The 24,826-nt window shown below is 37.4% G+C and overlaps 1 protein-coding gene across 1 annotated transcript in view; it reads right to left on the minus strand.

The window, feature by feature from the left end:
• Positions 1–24,826, minus strand: part of ELP4 (elongator acetyltransferase complex subunit 4) — a 136,011-nt gene that overhangs the window by 102,019 nt on the left and 9,166 nt on the right. The window contains exons 3-5 of the mRNA XM_066320506.1: positions 19,704–19,825; positions 7,468–7,599; positions 3,173–3,312 (exon numbers count right to left, since the gene is read on the minus strand). Coding sequence (XP_066176603.1) covers positions 3,173–3,312; positions 7,468–7,599; positions 19,704–19,825 — 394 coding nt within the window. The remainder of the gene's footprint in view (positions 1–3,172; positions 3,313–7,467; positions 7,600–19,703; positions 19,826–24,826) is intronic.

Below are 24,826 nucleotides of genomic sequence, written 5' to 3' on the forward strand. Positions count from 1 at the left end.
GCAAAGTATACCCTTTAGAAAGTCATTAAATAATCTGCAAACATCTCATAATATAGAGCCTATTAATGTAAATTATTTCAGTAATTAACTATCCCCTTTTTAAAAAATGCTTCGTTATTTTTGAAGGATTTGTCAGCTTCCACTGTTAATTTTCTGTCAATCTCCTTTTGATAAATTAAAAGAAGGAAAAAAATTGAAAGAAAAAATATTTTTAGGGATTTTCTGAACTTCAAGTAATTTTTGTAATTTTTAATGTATTTCCTTTTAGGCAGTCAGTATTTTTTGGAGGTACTGCAGCATGATGGATTACAGAGATTTTGCAATGCTAGACAGGCAATCAGCATTATATCAACAGGGATTTTTTTGGGTATGGCTCAAACCACAGCCTGAGAACCACACGCTTAAGAAATTACTCACTCTAAGTGGAGACATTCTAACCAGCCATGGCTGTGCTCCTCATTAATTGTAACTCAGAGCAAGAGCCCAAGCTCTTGAAAGACCATCAGGAAATCCAATATAAGATCTAATACAAATTGGTGATTTCAACTGGAAGGTGACTATTGTGTGACTACTTTCTTTAAAACCATTGTCTAGTTAACCAAGAGAACAGAATGTTTTACTATTCTATGATATATTGAAGCTGGATTTAAAAGCCCAAAGCATTCAACTGATTTTCCAAACAGTAGAGACAGCAAAATAATATCCCTTCCCTCCTCTTTTTAGAAACTTTTTAAAATGAGATCCTGCTGAGAGGACTGTGAGCTTGTTTTCATTTTCAAAGAATGCTTCCTTCAGAATTTCATTACATGCAGTGATGAAAAAATGCACTGCAATCTGCTTGGTTTCTGTAAAAGCATGAACTCATTGAGAGCAGTGAAATAACTGGTAACATTCATACAATGGTATTGGATTGAATACATCACGATTAATGTGAATTAAAGAATCACAAATACAGGGATGAAAAGGACCTCAGTAAGTCTGACTGACATTTATCTAGCTTGTCCTTAGAAATTTTTCATGATGAAGATTCTACAATGCTCCCAACTTGTGTCTGCAAGCCAACTTCTTGTACAAATCCTTAAAAAATCATCTCCATGTTTCCAGCCTGTGTTTCTACCACTACAATTTACTGTAGCCCATGACTGCAGAAGACAGACTTACATCCTCTGTATGTTAGCTTTTAACTTTGCTTCCATTTTTCCAAGAACTTCCATTCTTCTTTCGAAGCTTTATATCAGGGACTGTAATTTTGAAAAATTTTTCCTTCCCACCTTGTCTTAACACTGACCTAAAACAACCTTTTTAAAATAGGGTATCCAAACCCAACTATGTTTGTGGTCATTCGAAATGACAATAATCAAAGCTAGAAGACAAATGATCAAAAGAAAGAGACTTACACAACTCTATGTTTCCCAGAGATTTCTAAGAGTTCGTTATTCCCAGTGTGCTTTTTACTCCTCTCTGTCCCTTATCACATCATTTTTAGACTGCATGACAGTGTTTAGGATGATGGCTGGCTGTTACTTTGGTACCTGCCTTTACTCCCAACACCACAATTCCTCCATTTCCTCAGGGAAGGCTTCTTGGAGGAGACCCATGTTGAGGTGGCAGGGAGAGGAAAAGGAGATAAGCCTTCCATAGCCCAGCTTGATTTGATCATGTTCCTCACCTCATCACTCTCTGCTCTACCAATTTGCCAAGAAAATTACATAAATCTGATCTATCTGTTAGATTTAAACTAAAAAAAGAATAGAATTCACAGAGTTCAACAATTTAATGAACAGCTGATGCTTTTTTATCAGGCTAGCACACAAGGACAATATCAGCATTAAACAAGGCTTATAAAATCAAATGCATAAAGTCCATTTCTTACACTATACTGATGAGTTAATTTAATTTAATGTAAAATGAACTAATACTTGACAGCAATATAGTGGAATGAGTCACGACATTCACATTAGCTAGAGAAGAGAAAGTGAGTTAAATTGCTCAATAACTGTAACAACACTTGCAACCTGTCAGATATTTTTGTGTCCATCCTCTATTGCTCTGCTAGTAAAAATGAGAAATTATAATATTAACATATAAATAAGGTTGGTTCAAATATTTATTGCACAAGAAAGTTCTCTGCTTTGTCTAAAAGTGGGGTTTTTTTTACACTATCACAAGAATTTGCTTCACAAAGCAGTGACATTTGATCATGTAACAGAACAAATTAGAGAGAGACTTGGCTTTGGCTTTGCTACAGCTCTAAAGAAAGGTGGTTCATACGGAACTTCTTTCATAAATCTGAGGTTTTATATGAGTGCACTGCAGTGGAAATCAATCCCAATAAATCCCATACTGTGTCCAGGAGCTGGCCCTATACACTGGGATCTATAAAGCCAGGTATTACATAAATTATATAAATTATACTATTATATAAATTCAGTGACTGGGCTGGACAAAGAAAATGCTGGCCCAGCCTCGATGTTTGACTTGACTTGAAGTGTCTCCAAGAAAGATACAATGGACGTGTGTCTACAGGCTAATACGAGCCTTTGCTACTGTCACTCATTTTCTCTCAGTCTTCCTTAATTCACTACTGACAGACATAAACATAATAAGTTATTCATTCCGAGAAGAGTTTGAATAGGAAATGTTTTGTGAGACATAATTTTATTCAAAGTATCTTGTATTTTCCTTAGGTGAAGCTGTAGGACGTAAGAAGTAAAAGCACATCATGAACTAATCTGATCTAGCACTCTAAGCTATGTAGGTCAAGGATGGCCTGTCTCCTAAGCCCTACAAACTCAGACATCCTTTTAAGACTGATAGCCACCTGCCAAGCCCATCTCAGAGCTGCTGGTGCTCAGGGAGGATTCTCACACAGACAGGAGCAGCTCTCCCCAGTCCCCACACTCAGTAGGGCTGGGCTGAACACGCAGCTCTGGCCGAGGCTGTCCTAGTAATGTCTGCCTTAATTGTCACAGCCAACGTGCTGCCTTCTCCCTGCTGGGAGCAGAGCTCTGGGCTGTCCCTGTGCCCCTCCAGGCACGTGGCACTGAGTGGGAGCCATGGAGCTGCTCCTGACCCCCTCCATCACTACCGTGTTCTCTGCAGCAATGTATCTTTCCTGCCAGTATGCCTGCAAAATCTACACACACAGCAGAGCCACGGTACCAAAACTTACCATGCTTTGGTCTCAGGCTCCAAAGACAACTCCTCATGGAGGTAAAAACTGTGCCATTTTACGGACTGACGCAGTTCTGGAGACATCTTTTTAGAAACATCATAGTAATGGCCAAATTTTGTATATGTTGTTGGGCTGGCCTGTAGAAACAACAATACTGATTACAGACTTAAACTATTACCAGTCAAAAGAAAGTAATTAACCAGCAATACACTTCAAACCTCTGGTTTACCCTCATTCAGCCTAAATAAAAGCTTCAAGGAGAAAAACATTATAATATTTACTACTAAGTTTCCATTCCCCCGTTGTCATATTTGAATGTGAATTTTTCACATAGAGTTCAACCTTTACTATTCCATGCTGCAGCACCACAGTGCAGTCCGATAATTAAAATAACGTATTTTTGCACATATTCTAGACAGATGACCACAAAGTTGTAAGGGCCAGATCTATGAAATGTGCAGAACATCATGTGTTCTGCCTCTTTGATTTTTCAGTCTCTGACAATTATATGGTGCTACAAAAGTATTTTCAGCTGACTTGGAAAATGTTTCCCTTTATTCATGAACAGTGAAAAAACCAAACCATTGCATCTTCATAAAAGTGATTTTAATAGAAAAATAAGAAAGAGTTTAAAACTATTTTTAATTCCTTGAAAATTGAATAAACAGTAGGTTGAGCATCACATGCAATAACTATGATTGACCATAATGAAGATATATTTTCCTCAGATCTTAATTTTGGTATATAAAACACCATAAACCCAATCTAACATATACCTGGGCAGGAATTACACATTTTGAACATGTGCTAGTGAATAGAGGAAATAATTGCATCTGTTTGTTCCATATTAATGGAATTTGGAATAGAACCTGCAACATTATTTGAATTACACATGTAAAGTTACTCTCCCTGGATGGTTATAACATAATACTCAAGTGGATAGTATTTTACCAAAAAGTTTAATAAACTGTTAAGTTTAATTAGAATTATTTGATATAGGGTAAATATTTTGAAATTATTTGACTAATAGTTGTTAGGCCTAGTCAGTTCTCAGAGAATATCTACGGTAACAATAATGCAATACTTTTCCTAGAATAGTCAATGGAACCCAAACTTTTAATAAAAAAAATATAATTATTTTTTAGTTCAAAAAAAACACATGGAATTGCTTATGAATATCTAGTCATTGGAGGCAAACCAGTTTTACAAAAAAAAAAAATAAAATAGAAAAGCACGTTCTCTAAATCCCTGTACCAATTTATTTATTGGTATCTGATTTTTAAAGCAGGCGGTTCAATAAAATATATCATTCTATCAAAATTTAGAGGTTTTTTTAATTGTAAAATGTAACTTTATTCAAAACAAGGATTCTGAAAGCAATTTAAACAGGGGCTGTTCTTTGGCCTATAATCTATTCTTTATCCGGATTACAGATCAGAATGTTTTTACTGCGATCTCGGCCAGAGCTCATCTTTTTATTGTGTACTTCCAAGCCCCCTTAATGTTTTAGAAAGGCCTTGACTAACTGAACTTTGATCTGATGTCTTCATTGAGAAAAGCTCCAGGTTGCCCATTTCAGATGCAAATCCTTACTGAGGCCCAATAGAGTTTAGTAAAGACAGCAAAAAAAGAAGAAACAAGAAGTTTCCAGGATCCTCTTTGAGAATCCCGAGGCACATTGGTGTCCTTAATCCACCCCGCCGCAGGGATTAAGGCAGGTGATAACCTCTCCGGTTTCCAAAGAATGAGCACGGCGCTGGGTGGAGCCTGGGAGCCGGCGCTCCTAAAGCCTCGGGAAAGGCAGAAAAGCCGAGCCCACGGCACAGGGCCCTCAATGGGCGTCCCGCATTGCCGGCCTTAGCGGGGAGCTGGGGGAAAGCCTACCTGAATGGAGCAAGCAGGAATAATGTGCCGGAGCTGGGCGGGCACAGCCTGGGCTGCAGGCTCGGGCTCTTCCCGGTCTGCCAGCGAGCGCAGCCTCCGCTACCGTCTGCTCTTCGTGCTTCTAATTGCAACACTAATGTGCTAGAAATCTCAGGTTTAGGATGAATCAAGGCAGAAAATTGATTTCATGCTGTGACAGTTTATATATTGCCCCGAGAACAGAAGCAGTTCATTCAAAAAAATAAAAAAAAAAAAAATGAACGAACCGCACTGGCTTGCATTGCAAAACAGGCTCTCCGTACACTCAAAAGTTTAAATGAAATTCACCTCTCATACAGATGTAAGTAACAAACTGGCAAAGGCACATCGAGCATAACAAGGCCTTTAACAAGGCCTTTCACTTATAAGAAGATTTCTTACAAATCTTCTAGTTTTTTCTGAGGCAAGGTATGTGCAATATGTAGAGAGAAGCTGTGAAGAGCACTAATACCAACACCATGCCTAAGAACAAAAATGAGGTACCCGGCTAGTCTAAACAGGGTCTAATGAATGGAAAGGGAATGTCTGAACTCTAATCAAAATCTATTATTACTCAGAAACAGTAACCAAATTCATCATCAAAAATACCTCAAAGACATCTTCTACTCAGCATTCTTGCTCTGCATTTAGCCAGATAACAGGAAAGTTTCTGCTCTCATGTTTAGAGTTCTAGCTAAAAGCAAAGCTAATTTTCCTCTTTCACAGTTGAAACTATTTGACAGTAGTCTTTGAAAATTCACTGGCACATGAGTTCAATCAGTTGGGAAAATATGCCTTGAAATTGTATTCAACATTGGGTTTTACCAGTGACGGAACATTTAAAGAAGAAGTCACAGCCAAAGTTGTTCATTAAATTACTGAACTAAATGTATTGTTCTGGGTAGGAAGGCAGAATCAGAGTTTTCCTCAATATTGGAGTATAATCACCAATCCAATTAATATAGAACAGAGACAAAATATTATGATAACTGCAATACAAATTAGCAAAAAATATCAATTTCAAATCAATTTTTCACCAATTAAAATGTCCTGAGGAATTCTAAGTACAGATAGTTTAAGACTGATACTTATACACATAAAATACTGTACCTCAACTATTGAGAATGATCAAGATCCAATTCAAAAAGCAGCAGTAACAAGGGAAACTCTCCCCAAAAGACTGACCTTCTTATTTTATCTTGCATAATCGATTTGCAGTAATCAAGGGCATGCACATCATGCACTTTCAAGAAATATTGCATTAGTGGAAGAAGTGCTTACTGCTATGAAGTTAAAGATGATAGGTGCACACCCAACTGAATTTTTAAATAATTTTTCTATCTTCTAAGATGAAATTGTTTTCATATCACTGTACAAGGAATTCTGCTAGATTTTAAAACACACAAATTATTTTGGGGGCGGTTCAGAGTGGCACAGCAAGCTCCACAATAATAAAATTGATGAGATTATATGATTACCCTGGAGGCTGTTTGATTTGGCATGTCATCATATATAAGTCTTTTCTGACACAACTATATAGCCATGTCTGTGCAATTTCACAGAAAACCAAACATGCCAAGCCTTGTAAGATCATTTTGTCACATTCCAATTATGTTTTTAAGAATACAACTGAACTTACTAGGCAGGTATGACTACAATGAAACCAGAATTTAAAAATGTAGACTAAAATGTATAGACAAAACCAGGATTTTATTCTGGATGGTCAGGAATGCTGTAACTTTGTTAAAGGTTGATTGTGCCACTGGATTAAATAAGAAAGTCACCAGCCATGGGAGACTGATTATTCACAAAACACTAACAACTGTAAACTCTGAAAGACTGACCACTGAGGTTGCTTCTTACATTGTCCCTGCACAGTGATTAGTTTCCAGGGACAGTGAAGCTGATATAATCTCAAGTGCTTGCTTTAGTTGTTATGCACATGGATAAGCAGGTCAACAGCTTGCTTCAACACAGTACTTTCACTGCAGACATCTACTAAGTCGTGTTGATTAAACCTACTTAAGGAATTTGTGTACAACTAAATTCAGGCCGGGTTTGTAAGCAAGTACATTATCCAAACATTCATAAAAAGCTGTCTCAATTTAATAATACTCATTGAAAAATCCCATGGAATTTAAGTGTTTTTTTTTTTATTTTAAAATTCTATTGTGTGAATTGAGTTTTAGAATACCTGCAAACTCTCAAATCCCCTTTCTCTTTGTTCCACTAGTAATTAAAACATTCAGTGGTGTATAATAGTTTTCCCTCAAGAGGCAATCCTGTAACACTGCCCATTAGCAGTTCTGTTGTCTAGATCCCAATGAGAAGCATTTGCTTTTCAAATTCATTTGGAGTGCAAGAGGAAAGAAGAAAGAAATAGCTGTTACCTCCATTTTTGGTAAATTTTGGTAGCGCCAGGCTATTTTCATAGACTCCTGAAAATCCTCAGACTTAACAGCTGCTGCTTCATCTCCCAATTCCTTCCCACAGGTATCATCAAGCAAAGGGGCTGGAAGTTCCTAGAGGTAGAGAGCAAAAGAATGTTAGCTATCTACAGCAGAAATGGCAGTTCAGAGTTTTATCCACACCTCCCTCCAGCTAGATAATACAGTTATCTGAGTACAACGGGCAGCTGTAAAATCTGTAACACAGCCCGATTAAAACAACACTTCTGAAAGACAGGCTCCTACTAATACTGGGCAGGGAAAACCCCATTATTATTGGAAAAATGAATTACAGTAGTAAAAGAAGGAATGCGGAATGGACGTGCCACTATTTTATGCCCTACTTCATCTCGAGTAGGACCCATATTCCTGTTTTTGTAATCTTTCTTTAAAGGCTGATCTCCTAAACTGCTCCATTTCTGAGAGTGGGCAAGTTCCCTGCACAGCAAATTTAAGCCTATTTTAACATAAGATCTTTGTAAACTCCTGTAAATCTTTCAGAAGTATCCAACAGACCACAACAGCCTCCAGACACCAACTAAAAGCCACTTGTAACAGGATGGTTTGAATTTTCTCTTCTGCTAACCATTAGGCATCATAACTAGTGATGGTGGATATCTCATGGAAACAAACACAGGAAAGGAAGGAGGGAGTGCTTAATTCTTTTTAAAAGTTTCTAATGTACACTTTCTGCCTTTGTTGCATTGCTGAAAAAGGAAACAACACACGAATTCAGAATGCATGCAATGGACTTCTACACCTACTGGAGAAATAAAGTGCAATGAAGTTTTCTGGCCCAACTTTATCACAGCCATCCCTGTGAGCTGCAGAGCACAGAACCTCTGTCTGCTTAAAACAGAACAAGACTTAGGTGAAAACTGTGTTTTCACTGAGCAAAAACTCTTGAGGAAGAACTGTGATATGCCTCAAGGGTTAAACCCACACAGAGCTAGGCAGCATCTCTGTTACAATGTTTTGGGTGTGGAGACATATAAAAAGCAAATTCGGAAACTTGGGAAGAAGAATCTCAGTTGAAGGATGGGACACACATCAAGCACTGCCCCCAAACACCCACGTGACATTCATGGCTTTGTGTGGGTAGACATGGTACAAACAGAAAGGAGACAAGGCAAGTTTTAACACATCCATTTTGGGTTTAGTGTGGCACATATTCAATAGCAAAGAACACAGGAGAGAAAACTTGTATACCGTTCTATACATAACCTTACAAATAATACCTGCTGCTTTGTTTCTTTTGCATAAATTAACACAGCATCTATAATTATTGCAAAAAAGAAAGGGATTTCAGATAGTTGCTTCTGTCTCCTTCAGGAGCTGATTTTCTAAGGCACCAGGCAATGGAAGTTACAAAAACGTTTATAAACTTTCTAACTTAATAAAGTTGCAGCAATAGAACAATTGTATCTGTGTTCCAGCAGTTCAGCAAAATACAGAGACCACACCTTTGAGCAAGTTGTTTTATTTCTTTTGCTTTTACAAATGAACTGCAAAAGCCCGATAATGACTGTTCATGAGAATGATTACGTACAGAGTTATTTTCAGATTTCTAACCACTTGTTTAAAAAATACACTTGCATACAATTAACTCCTTACCATGGTAGTAAAACTTAGGCTCTCTGGGTAGGAAAGCTACACGAAGATGAGAATTTTGATTTAGTATTTAACAGTTTTCATTACATTTACAGGTTTATAACAGCTGTTTCAGTAAAAAAAAAAAAAAAGGCAAGCTTTCAAATCAAAGATTTCTGACAAATAGGACAAAATGAAAACAGAACACTGTACTGAAAGGTTCTGAAAAAATATAAGTACAAAGTAGAGCTGACAAGCACCCCGATGCATTTCACATATATGCAGATACAAATAATTTGCATTTCCTTCTAAGAGCATTATATAAAGTATTTTTCTAAACAAACAAACAGATTACTTTAAATTGTTAATTTTATAACTTAGCTATCTTCAACAGAGAGCTAACCAATCTTATTTTCCAACTGAGGTGTTATTTTGAAAACACATACTGATCAGTTAAACTATTGTGCAGATTTAATTTCCTCATACAGTTATTCATAGATTTCAGCTTCCTGTTATAAAAAGGTCTTTTTCAGTGAAGAGAGCTTCACTGAAAATATTCCTCAATTAATAGTAATTTAAAAAAACCAACCAACCCCGCCCCCCTCCCCCCCAAAAAACCCAAAAACCCCAACAAACCAACTTTCATTTAAAAAGGTGAGTTCTGCAAAGAAGTAATTTGGAGGCCCAAACGACATTTCCAGATCAACTTGCTCCCAAGGTAACTTTTTGTAATCTGCTTTTTTCTGAAAACCACTGCCTGCCAGAAATCATGAAATCTTGCTCAAACATTTCACCAAACTCCTTGAGCCTGCCCCTGTTTCAGACACTAGGTGATAGAAGAATTTGCTACCTCACCCTGCTGTAACCTCACTGGGCAGCTTTCACATCACCTGCAAAGCCAAAAGCCAGGAAATGGCATATTCTACAATTCTCCTCCCTGGAGGTAAAGAGGAAAACAGCAGCAACATTTCTTAAAGCTATTTAATGTTTTTCTCCCTCTAGAATCACTGCAAATGCCTATCTTTTGTGCTGCTGGTTCATTGTTGTTATACAGTAATTGGAAACGTCAAATATGAGACAGGGATATTAACTACATAAATTTGTGTATTTTACACATAAAATGTGTTTTATGCTGAAAAAGGAACAGAGGTCAAGACAATAAGGGTGAGAGGTTCTCCAAGTATTATTGATAGAGGACAAGCTGCTTAAATAACCCCATGTAACACCGAGAAAAAGTCCCTGCCTTCCAGTCAGAGAACAAAACCTTCTTACATGGCCCTCTGTGGCAGGGACACACGACAAATTCCAGCTGTTGACACCTGAGAAACTCAGTCCAAAACAATCAGAGGCAAACACACTATCAGTGTGACACAATTAGGCACTGTGGTGTGTCTTAACTGCTGCTAAGGATGAAGCAGATTAAGAGATCAAGGAAAAATGGTTTCACCTGAAGCTGATAAAAGATTTTGGCGGCCAGAGATGAAAATCCATCTAAGCATCCACCTGAAACAGCCTTTTATTTTTCTCCCAATATAGCTTGCTTTTAATTTCTAACACAATAAAGATATTTTATTTCGATACAATGAAAACCTTCTGACAAGAGAAAATGATTTAAATGTGACAGAATTCACACAAAGCACCACGAGAAAGCCATGCCTCCATCCCTAGCAGTGAGCACATGCAGCAGCTTAGGTCTGGTTTAGGCTGTCTTGTCCCTTGCTGCCCCACAGAAAGGACCAGGAGCCCTCCAAGAACTCTCTCAGACCAAGAACAACTCTTACATGCTAAGCTGCTTTTCCAAAATGCCTTCACCTAATAACTACCATGCTTAGCTGAAGAATATTCCTCAGATGTGCCATGTTCTTGTCTCTATGCAAGAAGCGAGGGACAGGGAGATTTTAAGACATTTCTGGGGCTACTACATCTCGCAGCCATGCAATTTTCAATGCCAACACTGTTGTAAAGCAAACATATCTGGAATCATACTCTTGAATGTGGTGGTTGTGAACCGCATGGCCTCTGAGGAGGCTCTGTACATAATAAGCTGCAGTCTGGAGAATGTTCTCCGCCTTTGGATATTTTGAAGACCAACTGCCTGAGCTCAATCTGCTTTATTCACTTGGTTCAATACATTCTAAGATGTACTTGAGCACAAATAGGGGGAAAAATTCCAATCTTATTCAAGGTCAGAGTATATCTGTAACTTCATCATATTCTATATGAAGAATAATAAGCAGAGCTAATAAAGATTGTTTACCTCCAGGTTTGCATCCCAACTTTATCACTGCTATCCCAGCTTCAGATACCCTCAATTCCATTTACACCAAACTGTCTGAGAGAGAGGCAGAACATGCAGGCACTGTTTGAAGGTATCTGTGTTCACTAGAAGCCAACATGCCTTCATCAGCCTGCCTGAAGACTCAACAGAACATGCAGATGGTCACTGTTTTTCCTTAGGATGTACTGATTGATGTATCTCAGTGCTTAATTTAAAAAATTAACTTTTTAACTAGAACTTTGTATAAGCACATTTGGAAAGGGAGAGAGCTTGAAACTGTGTGGTAGGCTTGGGACTGGGGAGAAATACAGCCACAGAAATGTTATATAAATTTGCTTTATGGGCAATACTTAAATGATCTACACATTTCTTCTTTTCTTCATATCTGCTTTTTATTCTTCACAATAACTAGAATTGGAATAAAAGGCTTTCCCCTCTTCTGACACTGGTAATTAAATGCCATTCTTTCTTTCCAGAAAGTACCTGCTTCCAAACCTGATCATGCCTGAGTGACACAGAGCACCTCAGTGTGAGAGTCTCCAGTTGTCTTTACACAGGTATATCCTCAAAAATAAAGGCTGGATGGTTGGATCTATAATTCCTAAGTCCTCAGCATCAAGAAAGGCTTCATTCCTGTCCAAGAACTACATAATTTAGAATTTAATAAATTTATGTTCTTAGAATCAAAATCAGAATTTCAGAAGAACACAGTACTACCAAAATATGTAGAATTTATTTACAAAACTTCATCCAGAATTTGGAAATAAAAGTGTTATTTAAACAATGGACCAAGAAAAGGAAGGTTGGGCTATCAGCCCATAAATCTCTCTACTTAATCTATTTTTGCTGAAAAATATCTCAGCTCCCACATCATAGAGCTTTGAAAAGCTTTGGGACTGACAATTTCGTGGCATCAGTGTGTCAGCTTCTGAGAACTGTTACATTCTCCCAGGCTAAAAAAAAGACAAATCTTTCATAAGGTATATAAAAAAACAAAGTGTGTAGCAGTGCATTAGTTAAAATAAAAAAAAACCAAACAAACCATGCAGCGTTTCTTGGGGTCAACTAAAATTCAAGTCTTTGCTATGCAGCACGAACACACAAAAAGGCAGACAAGTGCTAAAGTTATTAAGGGCAGTTTGGCTGGAGAGAAGGAAGTTTGCTGCTGGTTTAAAATTTAAAAAAAAAAAAAAAAAGTTTGTGCGGAAAAAAAAAGGTCTTCTGAAGCGGCCGTAGTAAATGACAATGCAATTAAAATAATTTCGTTTCCTGCAAACCAAGCCATGAAGGTTTTACTGCAAGGATGGAATAATTTGTTTCAGTAATAAACCTTTTATCTTTGCAATAAACTGGTGGATGACCTGTATCTGCCAGCAATCCTGGTCCTTCTGCGTTTGCTGCCACATTACTTCGCCTGCCTTGCTTCGGCAGATGCATGAAGCAAAATCAGATTCTAACAGTTTGACCTCTCTCACTTCTTACGCTCTCTAGGGGATAATAAAATCCAAGATACAATCCCACAGCAGTTAATGAAGCTTAACCTCACACCCTCTTAATTACCAATGCATTACACCAACTATAGGCATCATACTCCTCTCAAAGCTATTTTACAATTCTAAAGAAGTACTACTGTGCTATTATTTAGCAACATAATCCAAGCTGTATGTGAAATCCCTCTTATATAAAATCCTTTGATCCTTATGGGTTTCAATAACTGCATAATTAATAGTACTTAAGAATTTAAAACATTATCTATCTATGTATCAATAAATATGTTTTTCACACGGGTTTATGCACCTATTTTGAAGTGTGGTTATTATCACAAGTATGATGAAAAACACAAAACAAAAAAAAAATACTAAGGGGAGTACAATTAACTGTTGATCTGTAACAGTATTTAAATAGCTTAAATTCACATGAATTTAAGGCTCTTTTTCATCCTGTTAATTTTTAGTATTAAAAGGACACCAGATGGTAAGTCAGGAAGGGTAAATATTTTCTGTTCAACAATGTAATACATAAAAGTCAGTTCAAAGGGCCCTACTCCAAAGAGAGGGAGAGGATTCTATTTTGATTGTAAATACTTGTGAATACAAGGTGTATTGTTAAAGAACATAAACGAATGGATACAGAATTTTTCTTCTTTCAGCAGCCCTTACACAACAACTTACTTCCATCCCCAGGTAAGGCTGGTCTACAGAAACTTTTCTTTGACATGCAGAAAGACCTAATGGGTGTCAGCCCAGGGTAAAGGAGAATTGTGTGAAGAGAAACAGGAAGCAATATTCCTCTATTTTAGGAAATAAGAAAAGGCATTTGCAAGTACTCTAAGTGGTACATTTTAAATCCACAAGAATATATTCTGTACTTCACATACCCAGAAGTAAACCCTACAGTGAAGACGTAGAACTCTTTTGCTGTAACTCCCTTGCACTGTGGCTGCATTTCACAACATTTAAACCCAGGAATGCCTATCAGACAATGAGATGATTTTTTTAAAAAAATTTCATCTTTTCCTGAATCAATTCATGAATGTTTAAGTATGTGACAGATAAATACTGTAGAGGATGAGAAAGTAAAATTACATGAAGGAACTGAGTGTCCTTGTCCCAAACTCTGTAAACACTCTGCTGCAGTGTATAATGCACTAGCCTAAGCCTAAACTGAGTTAATGATGACAGCATTATTCATGAAAACCTTCAGACATGAGCACTGGAAGCAACACCTCATTAACCAAGCAAAGCAACTCTACAAAGTTACCAACTAGATCTGTTAAACACATATTTGTGGACACTGAAACCTAAACATTTAAGTTTTAACACTTCTATGATATATTTAAGTGGCCAAGTAAGATGTGTGCTTAAGACTTGTAAGTTCAGAACTAAGATGATGAAAGAAAATTTCCTTAATGAATAGACGTGGATTGGCAGAAAAGAAATCAGAAATTTAAGCCAAACATTCATTTTCTCTGGTCCTCTGGTAGAAAATATTTTTATTAGATTAGTCTGAACTTATGACAAAGCTTTATGCCTTAGAGTTCCCAGAGAGGGTACTGCTTAGAAAGATTGAATTCTTTAAATTAAACAGAAGAATTTTCTTTCTCAAGTGTCTCTTTCACACCTCTACAGCTTCTATGTCAAGATTGTGAGACAGTTCATAATGGAGAAAATTGTACATTACGATATAATATTTGCACTTTAACAATGAAAAATGTAAAACAGATTTACCCAACATGCAAGTAAGAAAAGTAAACAGATGAGCAAGAGCTACACAATACAGGAATTAAAAATCTCAGCTCATGTGCCAGGCTTAGCCTCAACCCTCATCTTTGTGCTACCACAAGACTTCAGAAAGAGAGGTAGGTAGTAGGAAAGTTCATTTCTGCTGCAACTGTAGTTGGATTTCTGTGCATTGAGCGACACCATTTAACAGCTCAATCACTGCAGCAAGTTCCTGCATTTTGAAAATATAATTAGGAAAGAAAAATAATACAAACATAGCCCTATTTGCTCATATATTTTTACTTTTTGAGGTATTAGGCTTTTAATATATGAGCATCTGAAAATGTCAGATGACTGAAAAAACACCTCTAGCATTGATACATAGCTTCTCTCCCAATACCAGATTGCAGAGACAGCAAAGAATTAGAATAGCACTCTTTGAAAATGGACAGCCCTGGCCACCAGCCTGATAATTTCTTCCAGGTTTGCATTTTTCCTTTTGACAAAACAATGGTTTAGAATCATAGCCATGATGGAAAAATATAAGCATCATGGCTGGATGTACTCTGCTGAAGTAAAAAAAATCCATGCAGACATTTGACAATCTTTGAAGGCATTGTTTGCACACACTATAATACAGCAGCTCTATGGTTTTTATTGTTGCTGTTTTTTTAAACAGATAATAATAAAATAAAATGGAAAGACTAAAACGAAATGAAATGAAATAAAATGGGGATAATGAAAGTTCATTTTGCTAGGTTCTTCCTGCGTTCACTTTTTCAGCAGGAAAAGAGTAAATGAGCACTTCCTGCTCTTCAGTTTGTTGAAGGTAGAACCCTTTAAGTCCTCTCCAAATTACATACTTAAGGAAAATGCTCTTTAAAAAAACTTTTGCTTTAAAGATCTTTTCAGCTTAGGATCTTTCAAAAAGAGTTTTCCTGGAGCAGTTTTTTTATGTTGTTCCTATTGGTTTTTATCTTTATAGCCATTACAGTTGCCCACATGCCCCTCAGAGCTTCACCACCATGGGAAGCTACACCTTCCCCTTTCACTGTGACACTCTTTATCCTCTCCTCTTGCAAGAGAACCTCCAAAAGGCAATCTCAGCTGAGTGCAGAGATATCCTGTAATAAAACTGCCCCTTGAAAACAGAAATTCCATTGAAAGGCAATAATCAAACATAGCACTAAACTTTTCCACAGGGGATGACAAGACAGTTTTAGAAAGCAGATTTGGACCTCTCACTCTTCCACCTCAGGCTTCCAGGCACCAAATGGAATGGTCACTGACACAGCTCTGGCCAGGGTCCCACAGGTTAAATGCAGTGCTACAGGGGATGCTGGTTTGTTTTTTAGGACAATAATGACCTTAAAGCCTTCCTTAAAAGACAAACCATAGAATCACAGAATGTATTGTGTTGGAAGGAACCTTAAAGATCATCTCATTCTAATCCCCCTGCCATAGGACACCTACTGGACCAGCTTCCTCAGAGCTCCATCCAGTCTGGCTTTGGATGCTTCCAAGGATGGAGCAGCCACAGCTTCTGTGCCAGAGCTTCAGCACCTTCACAAGGAACAATTTCCTCCCAATATCCAAATTAAGTCTGTCCTCTGTCAATTTAAAGTAATTTCCCCTTGTCCTGTCACTTCATGCCCTTGTGACAAGTGCCTCTCCAGCTCTCTTGTAGCCCCTTTAGGCACTGGAAAGCTGCTGGAAGGTCCCCCAGCCCTTCTCTTCTCCAGGCTGAATAACCCCAATTCTCAGCCTGTCTTCACAAAGAGGTGCTCCAGCCCTCTGAGCATCTTTTGTGGCCTCCTCTGGCCCCAATCCAGCAGGTCTGTGCCCTTTTTTTGTTGGGTGCCCCAGAGCTGGATGCAGAGCTCCAGCTGGGGCTTCACCAGAGCAGAGCAGAGCAGAGCAGAGCAGAGCAGAGCAGAGCAGAGCAGAGCAGAGGGGCAGGATTCCCTCCCTTGCCCTGCTGCCCACAGTGCTCTGGATGCAGCCCAGGGCACATTTGGAGTTCTGGGCTCTGAGTGCACATTGCCAGGTCCTGTTGAGCTTCCTGTCAACCAACAGCCCCAGTTCCTTCCCCTCAGGGCTCTTCTCAGGGCATTCTCAGCCCAGCCTGTGTTTGTGCTGGCCATTGCCCCAGCCCAGGTGCAGGACCTTGCTCTTGGCCTTGCTGAACTCCCTGAGGCTCTCCCGAGCCTCTCCAGGCTGTCAGTGCCCCTCTGGATGGCACCCCTGCCCTCCGGAGACTGCACACAGCTTGGTGTTGCCAGCTTGGTGACCCCATCTCACTTTTCACAGGCTCCACAGGAAAAGCCACTTAACAGAGCAATCTTTATTGTCAAGATAAACTATAAATAATCCAGTTTTTCCTCATTAAATCTTGTGAGAATTGGTAAAGAAATTCTTTCATAGGCAGTTTAGGCAGTTGTAGAATTTTAATGCCAAACCTGCAGTAATTTAACTATTAAATAAATTTTCCATTTACCAATGCAAGCAGTTTTATTTTATTATCAGTCACACAAGTTACCATGTAATTTCTTATATTATATACTATTCCCAGTATTTATGCCCTTAGAGTAAAAAGGTGCCTTTTTTTTGAAGAATATAGAGTGAACAGAAATGCTCTCAAATGTTTAAAATACTTTCTAAAAACCAGCATGTATATAGTTCTGTAGGTTTTACCAGAGGTGTATAATTTTTCAGCATTACGTCTTAATGCCACTTTCCTGAAGGAGCTTTGACTACAAAAGGCAAGAATATATTTTCAAAGGATGATGGATAAATTGGTGGGTGGTAATATAATATATCTTAGGCAGCTGATCAGGGCTTTTTATCCTCTGCCTGTCTTTTAGTTATACACAATTTCAAGATAATTATGGTCTATAAGAATGTCTTTTCCCCTTCCTACTACCAGCAATATTTGTCTTGGTTATAGGTTCAAGAAACTTCCAATCACATCACAAAATTGGAATAGGGCAATTACGGCATCTCAGGAGAGAAGTGAACATGCAAATAGACTGACCACACAATATGGATATTTAATATGAACACAGTATGGACAGTTAATGAACTGCCTTTAGGAAATACACCAGCCAATTAGACACTAGCTATGGAATATATTGAATCCATACTTGAATTTTACAAAATAAAACCCAAGCATAACATGTTATTCAGGTTGATGTCTACCGTATCTGTACAGTCCAACCAGATACTGAAAATAAATTAATTACTAATCTCATTAGATAAAGTGCTATGTTATTCAATGGTCAGATGTGCTATATTAAAACTCCAACTCGGTGCAGTCATCCAAATCTCAAGCAGTTCCTTTTTATGACAGGAGAGGTCTTCTTGAGGTGCCTGAAGGTGAGGGTTACTTCACTGACACAATACAAATCAGAGAAATTAACTCTACTGTGCCTTGTCTGCTAAACAAAGGAAGTGTTGCATAGCCAAGGTGAGAGTAAACAGCACAGACAAGAACATTGCTGGATACACAAGGACACAGAGGGAAGAAGAAATCAAAACAAGATAATGTTTTCCTCGACCTTCCTGCAGGAATATTGTCCCTCCATTTATAGTCTCTTATAGTAGCACCACCATGGAGTTACAACAGAGGAAAGCAGCATTCCTGCCTAGTGTCTACCCCTGAAAATAAAGAAGGAAAATGATTCCATATCAGACAACAGAGCTGGATAAGGCACATCCAGCTAACTGACCCCAAACTCAAAGCGGTACAAGATGTACAGCAGATGTATGTAACAATGTCTGTTGATTATCACATAAAGGCATGAAGGAGAAAAAAACATGACAGGCTATGAACAATTGCATCAAAGGTGAATCAAAGAAAAATAGAATGTACACTAGCTACTCCATTTTAAGAAAATTTACTGCAATGCAATAAAAATACTAATTTGGATAATTCAATCTCAAAGAGAAAAACAGCTGTAACAACCGTGTTGTATCGTGAGGGAGTCAATACTTAATTATTAGTTATTTAAAACCACTTAATTAAAAAATATAGCACATTCTTATGTAATTCATACTTGAAAATTAAATTTAAGCCCATTTGTTTAACCTTTATTCTAAACCACAAGTGAGAAAAAATTTCACCCTTAAATGAACCTTCTTTAGGTTCAAGATGATGAAAAAATTGATTTTTCACAACCACAATAATTTAATTTCATTAAGAATATACTTTTTGCTGAATACTGAAGATAACATTCAATAGGTAAGGCACAGAATTTACCATCCCTAGGTAGGAAAACAGAATAGTAATCATTTTGTCCAGAAATAGTCTCTGAAGACACTTAAGGAAATAGCCAGACTTCACTTGATGCAGAAGTAATCAGTAAATTATATGTTACTTCTGATATTAGGAAAACGCAGCCTTAGAAAGACATAAAATATTTAATGAAATTTTGTAAGATTATCCTCACACTTCAGCATTTTTTGCACTGTTGATCAGGCTTTTTCCCTTATGTAATTTTCTCATAACTGAACCTATCAGTGTTTGATTGGGAGTCCACTGAAGTCTGAAGGGATCCTTTCTTGTATGACCTGATGCAAAGGTGACCATGTCCCCCAGCACAAAAAAGAGTCAGAATGAAATTTAAGTGTTAAGGAAAACACAAAGATGTTAAATGAGGTTTTTATTTTCTACAGGAAGCTACAATAAATATCCACACAAACTGTACACTGTTTCTACCACAACATACTGGAAGCAGCTTAATTACTCTTCCTCCTGAGCAGGAGGAAACTGGAAGCAGTTAGGTTTACTGAAAACCATTCCACTAAGCCATCCAGGCTGTCTGCTTTTCATCCATAACCAAAATAAAGAATAAACAGGTTCCCAGCCTGATTTGGCCTTGAGAGGATCTTACTCCATTGTCCACAGATGGGAGGTAGAGACCTGAATTTAATCCCCAAATCTGGCTGGTGTAAACGCTCATGTACTTCCCAACACATTCTTATGAATCACCACGATTAATTCATTTGTTGCTACACACTTTATACGCTTTAAAATGCATTTAATTCGTCAAGAGATTACAGGTTTACTTATGAAAAGCAAAGGGTCTTACCTTCAAAATGTTGTCAGGATGCTCTTTGGCAGAAGCAACAAAGAGGTCATGTCCACAGACAATTCCCTCTGCGAGGAAATACTTGAACAACAAATTGGAGTAAAGGCCATATTTATCCTCCTCTGTGAAAACAAGAATGGTTGGATTTTTGGATTGTTTTTTTTTTGTGAGATAAATTGCCCACCTGCAAGTTTGCAACACTGTAAAAGCCTCTTTAGGTCTATCTCCTGGAGTATGTAATGTACAACAGAGATCAAAGGTAAAATAGGATTCCATAATCCTTGATAATGCTGTATTTCTGTTTATCAAGCCAGAGGAAGAGCTCTCAATCAGGCCTTTGATTCTAAGATATGGATGGAATACAGCAAGAATGCTATATTCCTTACAAGGCTTCCCCTAAGTATCCACTAGGATGGCTGAATTTATGAATTAATGGAAAGGGGTTCCTTAATTTAGGAGAACTATGATAATACTAATATTCTTAGTGCTTAAAACTTGCTTAAAATGTTTGTTACCTGATGCTTTCCAAAATTCAGCCACATTTGGCATGCTAAACCTATACAGAAGTAACATTCAGAATAGAGACATTATTATGTCTGCCTTTCTTCTAAAGTTGTGAAAACCACAAAACCCAAATGGATATACTGAAGAAACCAAACAATTAGCAATGCTGTTTTTGAAACCCAACTAGAGCAAAATCAGAACAAATTCAAAAGTCTTGCAAATTTACAGTTGAAGCAGCGAGACAATACTTGTTAGCAGACATTATGAACACTTGCCCACTGAAATGAAAATACTAACTTCAACTTCAGAAAGACCAGCAATTCCTTCAGCTTCCCTGGTGCAAGTTAAGTGTCAGAAATTAGCAGAATTAGGAAGCCTCAATGAACTCATATGATTAAAACTTAGCATAACTTCAAGCTATGGGAAGTGGATGTGGGCATAACAACTGAAATCAGAACCATCCCTGATGTTCTCTATCTGTAGGAAATAGCAACAACAGCAGTGTTAATGCTTTTTATGGGTTTTTGAGAGAAAAGTAAATGTGCTGCAGTAGGTTTCAATTTTTCATCTCTTAATCTGGCAGTTGGAAGAAAGCATACAGGGATGTTGAGGCAGAAAAATACAGAGAGAGATATTTCTTTATACAGAACCAACAAGACTCAACCCATTCTTCGTGTCACTTGGAAAATATTTCTTAATTACACATATGAAATAACAAAATTTAAAAAAAAAAAAACAAAAAACAGTAACAAAGAGATAAAATAAAAAAGTTGTCATTCATATTCAACTTGAAAAAAAACAGTAAAGAGGAAAATAAAAATACCCAAACTTTGACATGTACCAAATCAAAGAATCAAAATGAGTCAATGGAGTGAAGGAGAAAAGGAAAGTTTATATCCATTAAGAAAAAAGCAAACTGATAGCAATAGGGAAACCTAAGAAACAAATCACAGAGAAGTATTGTTGGACTGCTACACTTCTAATATCTTGCACGTGCACTGATACTTTCAGTGCTTAGATTAACCAGAAATTCAAACCACAAGTATTCAAAACTCCTGGAAAACACCCAGTTTTCCAAGAGTCAACTTCCATGGGATATTAGGCAAAACAGAATTTATTTCTGCTTTTTTAAAATTTCACTTTTAAATTCAATATTTGGGAGAGCAGAGCAACTAGAAGTTAGTCTAAAGCAGTAGCTCAAAACAGATAAAAATGTTTCATAACACAGTCACTAAGACAGGAAGTTACATCAAACTGGATATCCAAAATAAGCCAAAGGGAATACAATAATTACAACAAGTTTACTACTAGTACTAGCCACTCTGCAGTTTGTTGTAGTCTTAGGATGTTAAGAATTTAGACTGTATTAACAGAACTTACCTTTGATACTGTTGACCTGCTCACAAAGGCCATATTAGCCTTCCATGTACTTGCAATAGCACATTGATTTTATTTTTAAATGATGGTCTTGTGACAAATATGGACAGTTCTGAATCATAAAAACCACAGGACTGACAAAAGCTTACAGGTGACAGTACTGGGTTCCTTGCCAAAATTTCATCAGGATGGATTTCCAAAAGAATTACAAACTGTAATTTACTTGAGAAATTGGAGCTTTTAATTAAATACTGGGTACAGTTTACTCTTGCATCCTAATAAAGCCATTAATAGTGTTACTGAAGAACTGCCTTCCTGCTAACTCAGTGATGAGACTGAGGATGTAGATCCATGTGTGAGACTCAGGTGGACACAAGACTCAGTTAGATAAAACTGAAACACTGCCACTGCAGAAACAAAAGGCAGAAATGACACTGCCTAAGGTTTTGAAGAAGCATTACCATCGTGTTTTGTAAATACAGTCTTTGTAGCCTGCTCCAATCTTAAACTGTTTCAAGTGGAAAACAAAACCCCTACACTGAGTATGTGTCCCTTATAACTTCAGTCCAGAACACAGAGAGCTCCTGCCCCCTCAAACATTGGCTCTCTCCAGTTATTCATGCTGTGCTTGCTTACTGCATTATCATCAGTAATATATTATTCACAGCATATTGATTTCCATGTGCTAATCTCCATCTATGAAGCTCTCAATTTAAGAATCAAAGACCTCTAGAAATCAAAGTGGCAGCATGAGATCTACTTTTTTTTTTTTTTTTTAAATTGTCTGAGCTACATGGCAGAAGCCACCAAGGCTCCCCTGTAATCACATCACTGCAGTAGATGTCACTGGAGGGAGACAATTGTGTTAAATATCTCTCCCTTTGAATAAAGAGGTAAAAGAACACTTGTCAGGCATTCTGGAAAGATCCTCAGCTGTAACATTTACATCATCCTTGAATGAAAAGTCTTGGGTTCTCAATTTTTATCTACAGGTTAAAGTTCACCTCCTTTGCCATCTGAGGCACAGAAACACTGAGTTGGTAAGTGCTTAACTGACATTTAATGGAATATAAGAAAATATCTCATTTAATACAAGTGTTTTATGGCTTGAGTCTGTGTGCACAACTATACAGACAGTCTTTCTGGATCATCATTTTTGATACTGATTATTCCTTAGAAAGTAAAGAACATGCTCAATTCTCTGTGCCAAACATATCACAAAAACTCCATAAACCATGGATAAATACAAGAAATCATATGATTTATTATTTAACTAAGCTAAGAAAATATATGGCTGCAATATTAAGAAGGACTTTTCTCGAATTTTATTTGAAATGCTGAAATGTTAAAACATATTATAGAAATAAAGGAATGAAGAACAGGGATATAAACCTTTTAACTGACTTATCAAAAATTATAATTAGTTTTGTTGACTCACTGATTTATTTGTAATGTAATGGGTAGAGAGGTTCTTACACTGCCCTACCCTTTCTAAACATATTTTGGAAACCAACAAAGAATGCTCAAGTTAGCAAATTAAAAACACATTCAGTGTAAGGACATGTCATTCTAATATAAGCCTTTCCTTTCTTCTTAAATTGATTTTCATAAGAGTAAACTTACAGTAAAAAAAGTAAATTAAGAATTGGAGAGTGATCTAAATATAAACCACCCCATAATCTCCTATAGTACACTAAGGATTAGATGTGTCTCAGAAAGCCTTTACAAACAGTGTATCTGGAATTGTTAAAGTCAATGCATCTGTAAGAATCCCTCAGTTCTTCAATTTGTCAGATAGAGGATGCTTTTTATTGATTCATTTCTAGGTCACTAAACTTTTGTGGTATTCAAAACATCTAAAGTGCATCCATATGGGGCTTTTCTGATAGCATCCATTGTACCCTGGCTTCAGTAGTTACGTTACTATTCAAAACCAAAGGGCTACAGCTTTCTTCTTGTAAATAAAAAAACAATTCATTTAGCACAGGTACTTCAGCAGCTCACTGACTACTTTCATAGAATCCCAGAAAGAAATACTTTTCTGATAATGCTTGGACTTGGCATTTGAATGGCTAGGATAGATTTCCAACTGTTACCTTTATCTTTCCAAACTCCTCCACACCCAAAAGAACTACCTTCACTCTGTACTTGTAGGGACTAACACTTCAGATCATTTTAGTCAATACTTCAGACAAGCCTGGCCCAAATCCTACTCTCAGCCTCCACACTAAAGAGCTGCCCTGTCAGCAGCCTTCACTGTGAACTTCACTTCCAACTACTAAGGCACATACACAAATAAGACTCTCGCAGCTGCAGCCTCTTTTCTGGGTCCAGTCACTGCAAGTCATACAGTACTGGGGAGCTTTCTCCGATTCTTTTGGAACAAAGGGTGTTCTCCAGCTAAGTAGCAGGTGAGTAACTAGTGAAGCATGAAACTATACAAGGAAAAGAGATTATTTACCTAGAAGTTATGCATATTGTCTCCAGGACAAAAGCTCTTCTGATCCTACAGATAAGGACATAAATAAAATAGTCTACTGTGATGGCTATGCATTGGTCTCTTTCCAGATGAGTGTGCTTCGTGGCTGAAACAGTCACAGAGAAGGAGCAGGATTGCCACTGTGAGCACACTGAATTCCAGCATACAACCTTGCTGAGCACCAAGGATAAAGACCAATTCCTATTCATGGGTCTTTTCAGCACTGCACCCTATAAGCTATCAAACACATGAGGGACACTCTTGACACCTTTGTGCACAGACTGTCTGTAGCTACTACTCAAAGAAATTTATGGCTGTAGAATTAGGTATAGAATCTTGAGGCTTCTGTCTAGGGCACAGACAACAGAAGAGAGTAGGTATGTGTGAGGCACTGTAAAAATATAATTTATTTAAAAATTAAGGAAACAAATCTAATTGTAGAATTGATTTGTAACCATGTGATCTTAAGGAAGAGCTCCCTCTGCACAGAGGCATCCATGCTCCAAGAGAGGGATGCAGAATAAGCACTAGAACCGAAAGAGGAATAAAAAGTCAAGAACAAAATCCACTGTGAGGTAACAAATATCATATCTATAAATAATGTATTTATAATACCTGACTTCCAAACATCACTATATTAAACAGCAGGAAGGTCTTTGAAAAACTCCAGTGGTCATTTGTAGCATAATTGCTTAAAATTATGAGAGCTGTAAGAGGAAAGAATAAGCCTGCAACAATGTAATGTACAGATGGCTTAAATTTT

Source organism: Sylvia atricapilla, chromosome 6, assembly GCF_009819655.1.
Source record: "Sylvia atricapilla isolate bSylAtr1 chromosome 6, bSylAtr1.pri, whole genome shotgun sequence".
NCBI lineage: Eukaryota > Metazoa > Chordata > Aves > Passeriformes > Sylviidae > Sylvia > Sylvia atricapilla.